The sequence below is a fragment of the Gobius niger genome (genome assembly GCF_951799975.1).
Source record: "Gobius niger genome assembly, chromosome: 5".
In the NCBI taxonomy this organism is placed as follows: Eukaryota; Metazoa; Chordata; class Actinopteri; order Gobiiformes; family Gobiidae; genus Gobius; species Gobius niger.
The window spans coordinates 28,071,210-28,084,682 of NC_136856.1; the positions used below are offsets into that span (position 1 = coordinate 28,071,210).

At 40.4% G+C, this 13,473-nt stretch overlaps 1 protein-coding gene across 8 annotated transcripts in view; it reads right to left on the reverse strand.

The window, feature by feature from the left end:
* The window catches only part of gria2b (glutamate receptor, ionotropic, AMPA 2b), a 100,543-nt gene that overhangs the window by 37,647 nt on the left and 49,423 nt on the right, over positions 1-13,473 (reverse strand). For all 8 annotated transcript variants that reach the window (XR_013792914.1, XR_013792915.1, XM_079557259.1 and 5 more), the window contains exon 3: positions 3,651-3,890. Coding sequence is in view for 6 of the 8 variants with exons in the window: in XM_079557259.1 (XP_079413385.1) it covers positions 3,651-3,890 (240 nt within the window). In the remaining 2 variants the exon portion in view is untranslated. The remainder of the gene's footprint in view (positions 1-3,650; positions 3,891-13,473) is intronic.

The window sequence follows — 13,473 nt, forward strand, 5'->3', positions numbered from 1 at the left end:
GCAGATATATTGATGAGGCCCAAAAAGTTCACTAATTCAAGTTCGGTAAGGAGCTGTTTCAATATTGTAACTTTTACCAAATCAACAACAAAAATTCTCCAAGATATCATCCTGTCATAGATAAATGTTAGAGTATCAACCCTTCACAATAGTTGACACAGATTTATTCTGTTTCCATTAATATTAAAGGTCGTATACCTGAACAAATTGATGATTCAGAGGTATACATGTGGTCCTGGAGAGTGTGCACACTTTGTATTGTGCCAAAATGTTAAAAGCCTCTGCAGTACAGCTAAGAAATGTCTTATGTGACCCAACCCTCCCCGCTCTCCCCTGACCAAAAATCAGGATTCTGTTGATCTCACGTTTAGGGTGCGACACTGCGGTGTCCATTGGGGAGGGTCTCTGTCCCTCGGCTGTCCTGGGCCTGATTACATCATCACGAGGTGCTGTTTGTTTACTTGTCGGGCCCGAGCAGCACTAGCACGTTTAATGTGTCGAGGTATAAAAAAGTAAGGCCTTCAGCGTGAAACGATGCGAGTTTGCTTTAAGCTCCGGACGAGAGATGCGCACCTTTGTTGACTTTTGGACTGAGTGGCGAGGACAAAGGATGAAATGCTTCGGCATGGCTTGGATAGACAAGAGTGAGTCCATCCCTTGCTCATAATACAATGCCAAACCATAATGGCCACATATATGCACAATACTGATCACTTTTGCTGGGAAGTAGTCTGAAATATTCATGAACTTTGAGAACATGAGAGTGTTCGAGTGGCACTATGTAATCCTCCGTAATCTTATCTCCTCCGATGACAATAACTTTGGCTTTATTATGACAGGTTCTATGAAAGTATCTGTCATCTTTTTCTCACTCTTTCCATCTTTTGGGTGATTTTATACTTGGCCAAATCCTGTTGATAATGTACTGAAAATGAAGAGTGTGGGAGCTCCAGATCCTCTTAATCTACTGAGTGTTTAATTAGATGAAATCCCTCTCATCGAGCATCCTCTTTACTGGCTTAAGTGCCTTTCCAAACCATTACAGCCGCGACTAAACACTGTATATGCTCTATTTTGTTCTTGTGAAGTGGGACCAAAACCTTAGACGACTCTGTTGAGGCTCAAATGCAATTGTCACGACGCTGCCACGGAGCAGAATTGAAGCCATAAGGCAGATGTTCTGTGCAACAAATACAATGCAGTTGGGATGTGCCAGTGTTGTTTTGGCTATGATCGTTAATGTTAATGATTTGGCAAATGTTTCTGAGCAATTTTAGGTTGTTTTTGTCGTTGTTTTTGCTCCCATTTTTTATGCGCTGAACTCATTACTGCACCCAATGGACCTGTTTCACTCAAATGTTGTTCAGTAAAGAGAAAACCAGTCAGTGTCATAGAGTTGGTCAGGTCGTTGATTGTGGCCTATGGAATGTTGGTCCACTCCATTGCAATGTGTGATTGTGTGCAGCCCAAACATGCTCAATGGGTGACATGTCCAGTGAGTACGCCGGCCATGCAAGAACTGGGATGTTGCCAGGAATTGTCCGCAGATCCTTGCCATGCACGATCAGGCTGCAACATGAGGTGATGTTTGCGGATAAATGGCACAACAATGGGCCGCAGGATCTCTTCATGGTATCTCTGTGCTCCTCTACACTACGCGAAGGAGATGTACTGCACTGCGTAAGGCAAATGGTGGTCAACTCAGATACATACAGACTGGTTTTCTGAACCTCCTCTGAAATGGGTCTATCGTGTTCTTAGAAAAAGTGGAATGTCTTTGAGTTCAGCGCATGAAAAATGGGAGCAGAAACAAAAGCGCATTTATATTTTGTAAGTATTGTTTCGTTGGTCCCCTCCTGGAACTGCCACCTTAATGTGATGGAGGGGTTTGAGCGCCCGAATGATCTTTGGAGCTCTGTTGTCGGAGGCTTCGTGCCCCTGGTAGGGTCTCCCATGGCAAACAGGTCCTAGGTGACAGGTCAGACAAAGAGCGGTTAAGAAGCTCCTTATAAGAGACCAACAGGCCCGTTTAATCGTGAGGCCGTCCTCCTGTGGACCCACCACCTGCAGGAGGAGCTATAAGGGGCTGGTGCAATGTGATTTGGGCTGCCTCCACGACCCGGAAACGGACAAGTGGAAGAAAATGGATGGATGGATGGATATATGTATTGTTGGTGTAAAACTGAATAGATCTCAAAAAGGGTATGGCAACGATCACTGCACTGGACTGTCAGTAAGAGTTTAAGTGTCTTGGCTCTCCAGCACTACTGTATATTCTGAACCTTGGGATTTAGCTATACTTACATCTACCCATCCTGTACTGTCCTAGAGAGCAGGATTTGTTTTGTGTTCTACTGTGCCAGCCAGGCCTGATTTGTTTTAAATGGGGGGGGTTCCCTGGTAGGGAATTTAAGCAAAGAAAGCAACACTGCAGAAAGTTAAGTCAAGATAAGGCAAACATTTTTTAAATAAGCATATCTGTCCGTGGGGCAAGGTTTTTATTTACACTTGAATTAAGAGAAAACATCAACACCAATCATATTTCAAGTAAATTAAGATTTATTCTAAGTATGACGAGATCCCTTTCCCCTAATTTAGCTGTGAAACAAAACTTGCCTCATGGACAGATTTCTTGAAATTTGATATTGACATTTGACAATTTCCAGATTATGTTTTGCAGTGTTTTTGTGCGTGGTGCTACGTTACTCTCCGATTTGCTTTAAAAACACACACACATACATTTTTATGCAACTAAGGCTCTACCATTGACAGGTATTGACGTTGCCAAGTACTTGTGTCTTCTGCTTGTCAATTTCAAGAGAGATTGACAGAAACCAAATTCACAAGAGCATCCTCCTTCGGGCATTCGCTTGGTAATGTCAGGATTTTTTGGAAAATCTCCTGACATTATCCCAACGTTGTCCTCAGGAGGTTGCATGTGTGAATTTGACTAGAGGAAGAGACATAGAGAGAGACAGAGAGCGAGAGAGAGAGAAGGTGTGAAATGAACAGCTGCTGCAGGGAGCATGTCCTCTGCTCTCTCTCTGCCCACTCCTCTTCATGTAACTGCAAACACATTCCACACAGCAGGTGCGACTGGTGATTACATGTGAAAGGCCGCTTTTCATCAACAAACATGGATTCTAGCTGACGACACCTCGGACCACATGCATCATAGTTATTAACGTCATAAAAAGGCCAGAAAGGGTGCAGAATTCACATATGTACTGCATAAAGACAAAATGGACCCCCAAAGATAACAATGGGCTCTGGTCCAACGAAAGTCACTCCCAAGCTACTTTAGTTTTTTTTTTTTTTTTTTCATTTTGCATTGATATTCTGAGTCTTGGAAAAAGTGCTAAAACTGGGTGCCAAAATAATCCCAAATTGACTAATGGACAAAATGATCAATCATCTCCTTTGGGACAAACAAAGACCTTTGCTTAGTTACCATATTAGATATTTATGTTGATAATGGTGTCAGTTTAAATTAACTTTATAGGCTCTAAACTGATTCCCCAAATAATGCAACAAACCATATTTAATGCAAAATATACATTAAAAGCTTTAGAAACATCAAAACCACACGGTGTACCGCAAGGCTGTCTCTTAGGCCCTGTGCATTTTGAATGATTAGCACCGTCTCTTACCTCGGTCGCTGTCGTACAGGTAGGCGAACTTGTCCCACTTGTAGTACTCGATGAGGCTGAGCAGCGGGCCCTTGATGTCCGGCCTCATCTGGATGATAAACTGTTGGGTCCCGTCCAGAGGGAAACTGGGCGTTATGAAGGACACGTGCAGCGTCCCGCAGAACGACGTGATGGTGTTCACTGACTTCTTATCGTAGAATCCAAAAATGGCGTACACTCCTCGAGAGAATTGTGAACAAACTGAAAAAGACAAAAAAACAAAGACATAGAATTGTTACTTCAGAACTTGTCTTGTTTGATGTATACGGTTAAGCTGACGTGTACAGTTAAAGAGACGCTCTTTTTTTATGCATAACCATATTGTTTGCTGAAGAATTAATACAAAGGTTTTCACTTTTTTTTTTAGATATCTAGCTTGTGCTGTAGATTACTGGTAGCCAAATCTATTGCAAATTTTCTGTCAGTTTTCTGTTTTCATACAAAATAAGACATTTTATGCATAAAAATGGCAAAAATTGCCTCCATTTTCTGCGGCAAAATCTAAATATTGAATAGATCCAGATTCAGGGAAGCTTTTTCTTTTTGAAGAAGCTATTTGTAGGTGAAAATAATCTGTAAAATTTCACCTTGTTTTATGTTATTCAGCAGTCAATACATCAGGGTAGGAATTTGATAATCCTCTGAATAAACCTTCACAATATTGCTAAGTACAAGAATGGAAAGTTTGGAGTCTGGGGAGCTACTGAAGTGGAGATATTTGCAAGTGCGTGTAAAGAATCCTCAATTCCTCCTGGGACCTAAAGGGTGTTTTCTGCATGCGCCTGTCTATTTCTCCTAGCCTGGTAAAACACACCCGCTGCTTCTTTTCTGTACAAAAGGAGGTGGGACATACACGGCAAACAATTGACTGATTGGCGGCCGAGGCCGAACCAGTCACAGAGAATTGACAAGGTTACGTCACTCGCTGCTCCGATATGTTGTAGTTCAATCAGCAGTGACACGTGCAGAAGCTATTAGCCAAAACTAATCATGGATGAAGTAGTGATGATTTTGCCTCTGCGTTCTCGTTTATATTCAGTCCATATTTTGTGATGGACTGAATCATAAAATATGGACTACAGCTGTCGTCACGTCTGCTAATTGCTGATTGGTGTATTTCACTGTTTCACTGACAATCTGTGCGCGTTAGGCCCGCCCCTTAAAAAACTGCTCCAATACGAGCAATCGCGATGTCGTCACATCCGTTGGCTGTGGTAGGCATTTTACATTTTCATATTTGCTAAACATTTTATTAAAATCCTATAATCAGCAAAAACAATGTCCATAAACAGTGCATTGCCTCTCTTGCGCTGTAACAGATCTATCCTTTTATAAAACCGAGCTAGAGGCCTGTATGCATCAGCTGTTGCCTACCATTCACCAAAACATCCGGCGAAAATTGCGGAAGTAAACAATAACAGCGATCGCTCGTATTGCTCTGTGACCAAACGAACTTCCCTGCATGGAATGGACAGGGAATAGTATGGCAGTATTTCTCCCGTCTTCAACCACTGCTATGGCCATGGCTGTCTCCCAGACATGAAATTACCATATTTGGATTACAGCGTCATCTCGGTCGCCTTTCGTGCTACACCTGAATACCAAACAGTTCATATTTGTGAATGAATAAACTTGCTAAATAGAAACTAAATCAACATTCTCATATCTCAACATTGACCCCTGCGTGAAAAAATCAAAGTTTTCCACCTACTCACTGTAAGCATTTCCTACTGTGTCGCTTATATTGATCAGATCTTGTTAATTTTACAACAAAACAGAGAACACCTTGCTGTCAAAAGAATGCACTTACGTAATTGTGTGTATATTTACATTAAAGTGTCAAATCCCAATCAATGTCTCAGGCTTCCACTGTTTTCCCCTCGGCAACTCATGCACTCCAAATATTTTTGCCTCCACAATATTTGTTCTCAAGTCAATTACAAAGCATTCCATGGTTAGCGCCTCACACAGTTCTTGGGGGATGTCTTGTTCAGTTTAGAGATTACTAACAGACAGGCTGCTCTCACTAAGCTCTGCCCAGGGAGCCCTTGTATCCACTCTTAGGATCTATCCCGCTGTACAGCCATGTTTGCATTAAACATTCAGCAGCCACCCTTGCACTGTCAAATAGGAAGACCCACGTGCCAATTCACCAAAACATCAATTCTTTATGTACACCATTTGCCGCGGCGTTAACAGAAAGTGCGATAGCTTTTGTTTGACACGTTCTAGCCCCATGTTAGCCCTCTCCTGCTGGCAAATACAATAACTCTTTATCATTCTGTTAGCAAGACGCGATTTTAGACACAATGCTGCATATGCAAGCAGAACAGCTTTTGGTTGCATCCATGGCACAATCATGTTGCACCACATATTGATGACCATTTGTTCCAGTTAGGCTCAATAATAAAAACCTCTATGCTTTGTATATTTCTACATAAAACCATCAAAAGTTTTCGAATAAATTTGTCCTAAAACTTTATTTTCAGGGTTTTCCTCCCATATTTGTTTAAATTACATATACTCTTGTCAAACTATAGCATTTTGTTGTTGTTTTGTTTCTGTTTAGATCACAAATTCTAATTTTATAGACATGATGTTATGCAGTTTGTTGCCAGAGAAAAGGGATCGTCATTAGTTCAAACTTGTGCTGTTCAGATACTCAAAATTTGAATTATACTTTTCAGAGTACCCCAAGGCGCTGGCTGCATCTAAAAGTGTAAAGAAGCTCAGGAACCTCCTTCTCCTTATCGTTGACCCGGACGTGCAGCATCGTCAGCCATGACAAGGAGCATCCAAACGTGTCAGTGGGAGGGAGTTAGGCCTAGGAACCTCGGGATGTTCCGTAGAACAATCTCACAAATCACTGCGCTGCCACACAAAGGTTTCGGAGCTCAGCCGATCTCCGCACGAGTGTGAAATGATTGACAGTTTTGCTGCATGACATTTCATGAAATAAGAACATGAGCTACGTATGTCCTTACTATATGAAAGTATAAAGTTGATCATGCAGCGTTAGAAGTTTTATTATAGGAAATCTCTGAACTTATGGCAACATTGTTGTTTACATTTTACAAGACCGAAACTTAAGCCACATTTGCATAAGATCCGCTGTGAAAGAACAGATGCTAATACAGCTGTTTGTGGTGAACTAAAAGACCGGATTTGGTGAATATCAGTAATAATTGAACACTGATGTTTATAAAGAGTTGTTTATTTAACATTTAATCATTTTGATGTTTGTGCAAATGTTGGTAACACTTTCTAACTGCAAAAGGTTCCTCTAGGTCGACCACATGGTTGAGCGAAAGGAAAAAGGAGCTATCATGCCACTTTTAGATGCAACCACTGTCTTCGGCCTCAATGTAGTTCTTCAAATTTGTGGCATATTTTAATTCTCTTGGTCATCACCTGATCGTGCATATGGAGACGTTTATGTTTCAATAAATGCCTTGCCATATGACAACTGAAAGTATTTTTATCTGCACTTTATGTTGATGTTTTATGGATTGATTTGATCTGCTTTCTTGTAATTTTATGCAACAGTGAAGCACTTTTGCCTTGTGTAGCATCAGTTGACGCAATCAGAACAAAAATAATGCAACCTTATATTGTCGACTCTGCACCACTGTTGTTCCATAATTCATGACATCTAGGCAGGTGGCTCTATACTTGGCTGGCTTTGAACATTTATTACATGCTGACCTGAAACGTGGAGTGGGGCCCTTCAGCAGGTTGTGCAGGTTGTTACGCTAACATAGCACCGCAGGGTCAGCAGATTGGCATGTTGCTTGTAAACTCTTATTGATCAAATGCGAGCTAATCAGCCTTATTGAGTGGGACATACGTGTTCTCTAATGTAATTAATCTAATGAGTCATTTCCGCGCATGCACACAATATGGCCGAGGTGAGTTGCTGACATCAGGAGTCCATGCACTAGGTAAATAGGTTTTCAGGAATCAGAAGAAATAAAAACTGTATGTCCAATAGGTTCCCCTCAGTGGCCAGACGTCCCCTGTACAAGAGATTCAAACATTTCAGTGGGGCTTTTCTGGTTTAAAGCAACCTGATTGCAGCCCAGTGTCTGGAAGTACAATCGGTTGTTGTTTGCATAAATGCTGGACAATTGAATCGAAATGAAACAATTTGTCTTGCAATGAACACTGGGAGAATAAGGTACGCCGGGACAGTTTACAGGCTGGGCATTTCTTTTCCCCTTTTCAAGCATTGGCGCAGGTCTGATTGGATTGCAAAATACACCAAAAATCTCCCAAAACAACAGGAATCTTGAAGGCCATATTAGATATTTTCTCTCACTGAATGCATAAAATTGTATCATAAAGAGAATAACCTTTTCAGATTTGGTCGACTTTGTAAAAGGCAGTGAATACATTAACAGTCAATGCATAACTATTTACGACTTTAACGGGACAGAATGGTGGCAGAGACATTAAAACCACGAAGCAGCGCCCCCCGGTTATTGCGGCGGCGTGCAGCGGTGTACGGCCACCGGCCTCGCGAGGGCCTCTAAATGTCGCTTGCGGCTTCAACCATCATTATTGTTATTAATATTTAACTACTTGAAAACAAGAAAGCTTCAAAATGAAATATTTGAAGACTACACCACCAACTTCTGATTGATTTCCCATGCCACCGCCTCTGAATCCTCGCCATTGCCCTTCATCAATTTCTCCTATTATCCATTGTTGAACTTACCGCCTTGGCAGATTGTTCTCCCCCAAATCAAAGCTTAAACAATCTCATTACGCTCCCCTCGACGCCCATTTCTTTCCACAGATTACAATCCTATCCGTTCCTATATCTGATCACTGGCTGCCTGTGTGCAAAGCTCCTCCATACGTGATATAATATGAATCCCATTTAGCTAATTGGCAGCGGTCCTATTAATCCACAACGATAAGAGCTGCGCAATTATTTCTTTATCGATTCCTATTTTCCACTCGGAGGGCCAGGGCCGTCCACGTGGAAAAGCGAAAGCAGTGTCCTTAGAGTGGCTTCTCCTGGCCCCCGATAGTGCTTAGCTCATCAGGATCACAGCAGGAGGAGAGGGGACATAAGGCGTTTTCTGCAGGGCCAGCGTAATCCAGGGCCACACTGTCAGCTGCTATTATGCCAATGGTAATTCAGCAATATGGAATAATGTTTGTATAGGTGCAGCCAGACACGCACATCGAGAATTAGGTTGTGTTCATGTAAACGTGTAACTGCGGCTTGTAATACTGATTTTGGGCATCGCAGCATTGATATTGCTTGATATCTTAAGGCGAGACACTGTGATACACATTTCAAACTTTTGCTGTAGATGCCGACATAGATGAGAAAATAATGTATGGGCAACTTTTCTATATTTTATATTTTCTAATACAATTAAGGAATTTCACGCATACAATCTAAATAATGGATTTCAGAGGGGAATTTGGAGTTTGTTTGATAAAAGGGGGAAAAAACACATACTTCTCCAATTAACTTTTTTAATAGTAGTTTGAGTAGTTTTATAATACAGTACTTATTACTTAATTACTTGAGGAAAACCATAGTCAAGTATCTGTACTCGTGAGTAAAAATAATTGCTACTATTTCCACTGTGAGTAAATAATTAAAGAGCATATGACACATTAGACACATTTTTTACTACAACATAATTAACGCATTTATATTTAAGATTTTTGCTAAAAAAGAAAATGTTACCCAGCTTTCTTTAGTTTGTCCATTTTTGCGATGTTTATAATTTCACTTCCTTATTGGACACTGACAGGAAGTGACATAGATAGAGGCAAACAATTTTCAACTGTTGCCGTGCCAAACATGTTATGTCAATGAGAAATGAGTGAGTCAAACTGTTGTGGGACTTTACCTCTATCTATGTCACTTCCTGTCAGCAGCTTAAATATAAAAACAACTTTTCTGCCCAACATTTCTTCATTAAATTGTTGCTTCACTCAAACAAAATGATAATTATCACTGACAACAGATGTTATCCATCTGAATAAGTCACATTTTTAAAAGCATTAAAACCTGTCATATGCACTTTAAGCAGCAAATGCTTCATTTTGATCTGTAAATGTAGATGTAGATCGTCTCGTGCACCTTGTTCTTTAGAATTATTTCGTTTTTCTGGATTTTCTGCTATTTTCTTGGAATTTTCTCTGGAAATATCACAATTTATGGCGTCATTGAAAATAAATTACTTTTTATCGCTCAAACAGTTACTCAGTTACTCCTTCCAAGTACTTCTTTACTTTTAGTTGAGTAATAGTTTGAGTCACTACTTGTACGTAGGTAAATATATTTCAAAGCAACGTTACTCTTACTTGAGTAAAATATATTGGCTATTCTACCCACCTCTTGAAAGGAGATATTAAATAATCCCTGTAAAGAAAGCATAAAGATGAATAAGTAGTATGTGGTCTGTAGGAGCTACTAAAGTGAACGTGTGTTTGCAACAGAAAGAGAAGGAAAGAAAACCTAATTTTGTGAAGACAGATCCTACAGTTTTGTGATATAACGTCTCCAAATTCGGCGGTACATTTCTCCTTTAGCCGCGGCTGTATTCCATATAAAGTAAATGATCATATTTGAATTACAGCGTCATCTCGGTCGCCTTTTGTGTTACACATGGGCACCAAACATGCAAATACGCGTGGGAAAGACACCGTGTTGTTGTAGTTATTTCCTGGAAATCCCCTTATCGCTATAGCAGACAAAACGTCATAATAAAAGCAGAGGGAGGCAAAACTGAATCGTACTCAGAGTATGAAAGAATGACTAAAGGGGTATGTCACTGCTCTAAAATCCCAGTTTATTCACAATCAATATGTCTTTTTCATTCAATCTTAATCCTGTATTTAGATTTTGGCAAAACAGGGTGTCCCTCAGTTTTGTGTGGCTCTTAGCGACACATTCCCCCCCCCCTCCCTGCTTTTTTGGGAAAAATAACTTGACAGTTTTCATCTAAATCCATGTTTTCTGAAACGGGCACACGGGTGGATTTGCTCTGTCTGTAATCCCAGCCACACGGCGCACACCCGAGATGCTCCCGGCTTGTTCTCTGCCAGCGGAACAGAGCCTCCCCTCATCTTGTCTTGCCTGTCTGTTTGCCTATCTATTGGCCCATTGTCACGTTCCGCTGGCTGTCTTTGGCTGACTCCGGCGGCTCGCGCACTCGCAGAGCCTGGTCGGGATTAAAAACTCTGAGCTCGAGCTTGGAGAATTGATATCTGCCCCCCAACTGCGACGGCTTATGGCGCAACCAACAGTTTGACGACATGTTGACCCTGTATGCCTCATATACGAGTAAATATATGTACTTATGCAGCTTATTAGAAAATCTAAGTATTATTGTTTTTCTCTTTGATAAGACTTTGGGGGTCATTTACCAAGTTTGCTCATGTGCATAACAGGTAAGCAGCAGTGCAATTTCCACATTTTTTACTCGTGCATCATTCTCTCATTTGATTTAGGATCTAATAATAAGCCATTTCAAAAGCTAAATTGGGAATAACATGCCCAAAAGCAGCTATATGTTATATGTTTTCACCCTTTATCATTAAAGGGATATTTCATTTTCTTTCATTCATTTCATTTCCTAGTTATTCAGTGTTGTTGATTTCTGGAGATTTTTTTTTTTTTTTCATGCAGTCCTTATATTTGAAGAGTTTAGTGGTGCTAGGCTAGTGCTATGCTAGCGCATGTCTACGGTAACTAGTAGCCTGCATTAAAAACAAAACCTGAGGCAAATCACTTATAACACCAGACTACCGATATAAATGTCTGTCTTGACTGAATCATTTATTTTAATATAACCATTTTGCATTTAAAATAACTTATTTTTGAGCAGCATTAGATTCCTGGTTGTAAGCTATGTTGTGGCGGAGTGATCTGTTAGGTTACCGGATCTACAGTAGTTTGTTTACCTGCGGCCGCATTACTACATGTGGAATTTACAAAGGAGATTTCTACAAATCAGATGTGGCAACATTTGGAGGACGACCCCATGGTTTTGAAGAGGTTTTTAATGTAGGCTACAGTTATCATAGACATGCGCTAGCCTAGCACTAGCCTAGAACTAGCCTAGCACTAGCCTAGCACCACTACACTCTTCAAATATAAGGAGTACATGAATGAAAAAAGAAAAAAAAAAATCTCCACAAATCAACAACACTTTGGATAACTAGGAAATGAGGCCCCATGTCAAAAATCCTGAAATATCCCTTTAAAACTATCTCTGTGTGAGTTAAAACTTGCACACACAGAGCTGAATTAAGACACTGCAGCAAAACACTAAAGGCAGTTAAATCTGAGTCCTATATGAAACTGCAAAGGCAAACGTTTTCAAGAAAAAAACTGACAAAGGAAGATTTCTCATTGATTATGATTAATATGAAAAATATGATTATGCAGTAACTGTTAAAATAAGAAGAGAGAATGTTGAAGAACATTTAGTTTCATATAAAGGAAGAGGCCGGAATTATGCGGTAGACTTTACTTTTAACATTCAATAGTCCTCAAACAGGAAATACAATCACATTAGTCCAGTGCTCAGGTCTCTGCTTTGTTTTCTCAAATATTTTCCAATGCATTCTGTAATTTCAAAGCTCCTTGAATTGTTCTTATTGCATAAAGCCCACACTTTTGTTGAGATATGTTGATTTAGAATCTACACAATTACACAATGGGATCATGGGGGAAAAAAAACTATATGTATAATCATGTTTTAATTACTGTCCCCACTCTTTCCGAATCGGATTTTGTCTTAATTCCCTCAAATGTATTCGCACTCTCGGAAAGACTGAGAGAACAAGAGGATTTTCCCATTTCTGCCTCAATCCGGGAAGGTTTAATTAAGAAAGAAAGGCCCGGCACGAGCGCTAACTCTTCCAAACGGCCCGGGCTGCGCAAAAGCCATTAAGCCTCTGTCACATCTCACTGCCTTTCAATGAAACTGGAGAGTAGTGGCCTCAAGAACAGGGAAATCACCGCTTGGAGCCAAATCGCCTGTTTGTGAGATCAGGCTCATTAGCCACTTTGAGATAATGCTGTTGCAAAGATATCCTTTTTATTTTTTTTAATATATAAGTATGCATTAGGAATTATTTAGGAAGGTAATTAGCCTTGATGGTAACTGAATTGCTTAACCACTCAACTGCCACTTTAGGGTAAGGGTTAGGATTAGGGTTTAACAATTATTTACATCCAAATCTCAAAGCGAATTGACTGGAGAGCTACAGCCTGTATGCCAGTGTGATACCTAATTTGAAAGCCAAGACCTTCTATTTTCCCTAACCCGAGCCCCCTGATCAGGAGGGACGGCAGGTAACAGGTTGACTACCACTTGCACTGTCCGTTAACATAGCAAAAATCTGGAGAGCATAATCAATAAGATGTACCATGTAGGCTTGTCTTGCTCCTTCAGTGGTCTAAGTGCCACAGGGAATAATGTACAGTAGGATGAGTGATGTGTGATAACCCTTGAGTGATGGACTGACGGCACTCAATTGGATTCTTAACGTAGAGTCTAAACCAGCGGTACAGTCAAGGCAAGTTTGTTTGGATTTGTGCCGTCAAGGAATGACTGTAATTATATTATTTTAAAGCACAGGCAGCAGGCCTAAACTTCCCTATTGTGGCCACCAGTGTTAATTTTGACAACACATTTTAATTTAGTTTTAGTCTTAGTCTTTTGACGAAAATGTAATTCGATTTTAGTCTAGTTTTAGTCAAAAAAATATCTTCAATTTTAGTCTAGTTTTAGTCGACTAAAAT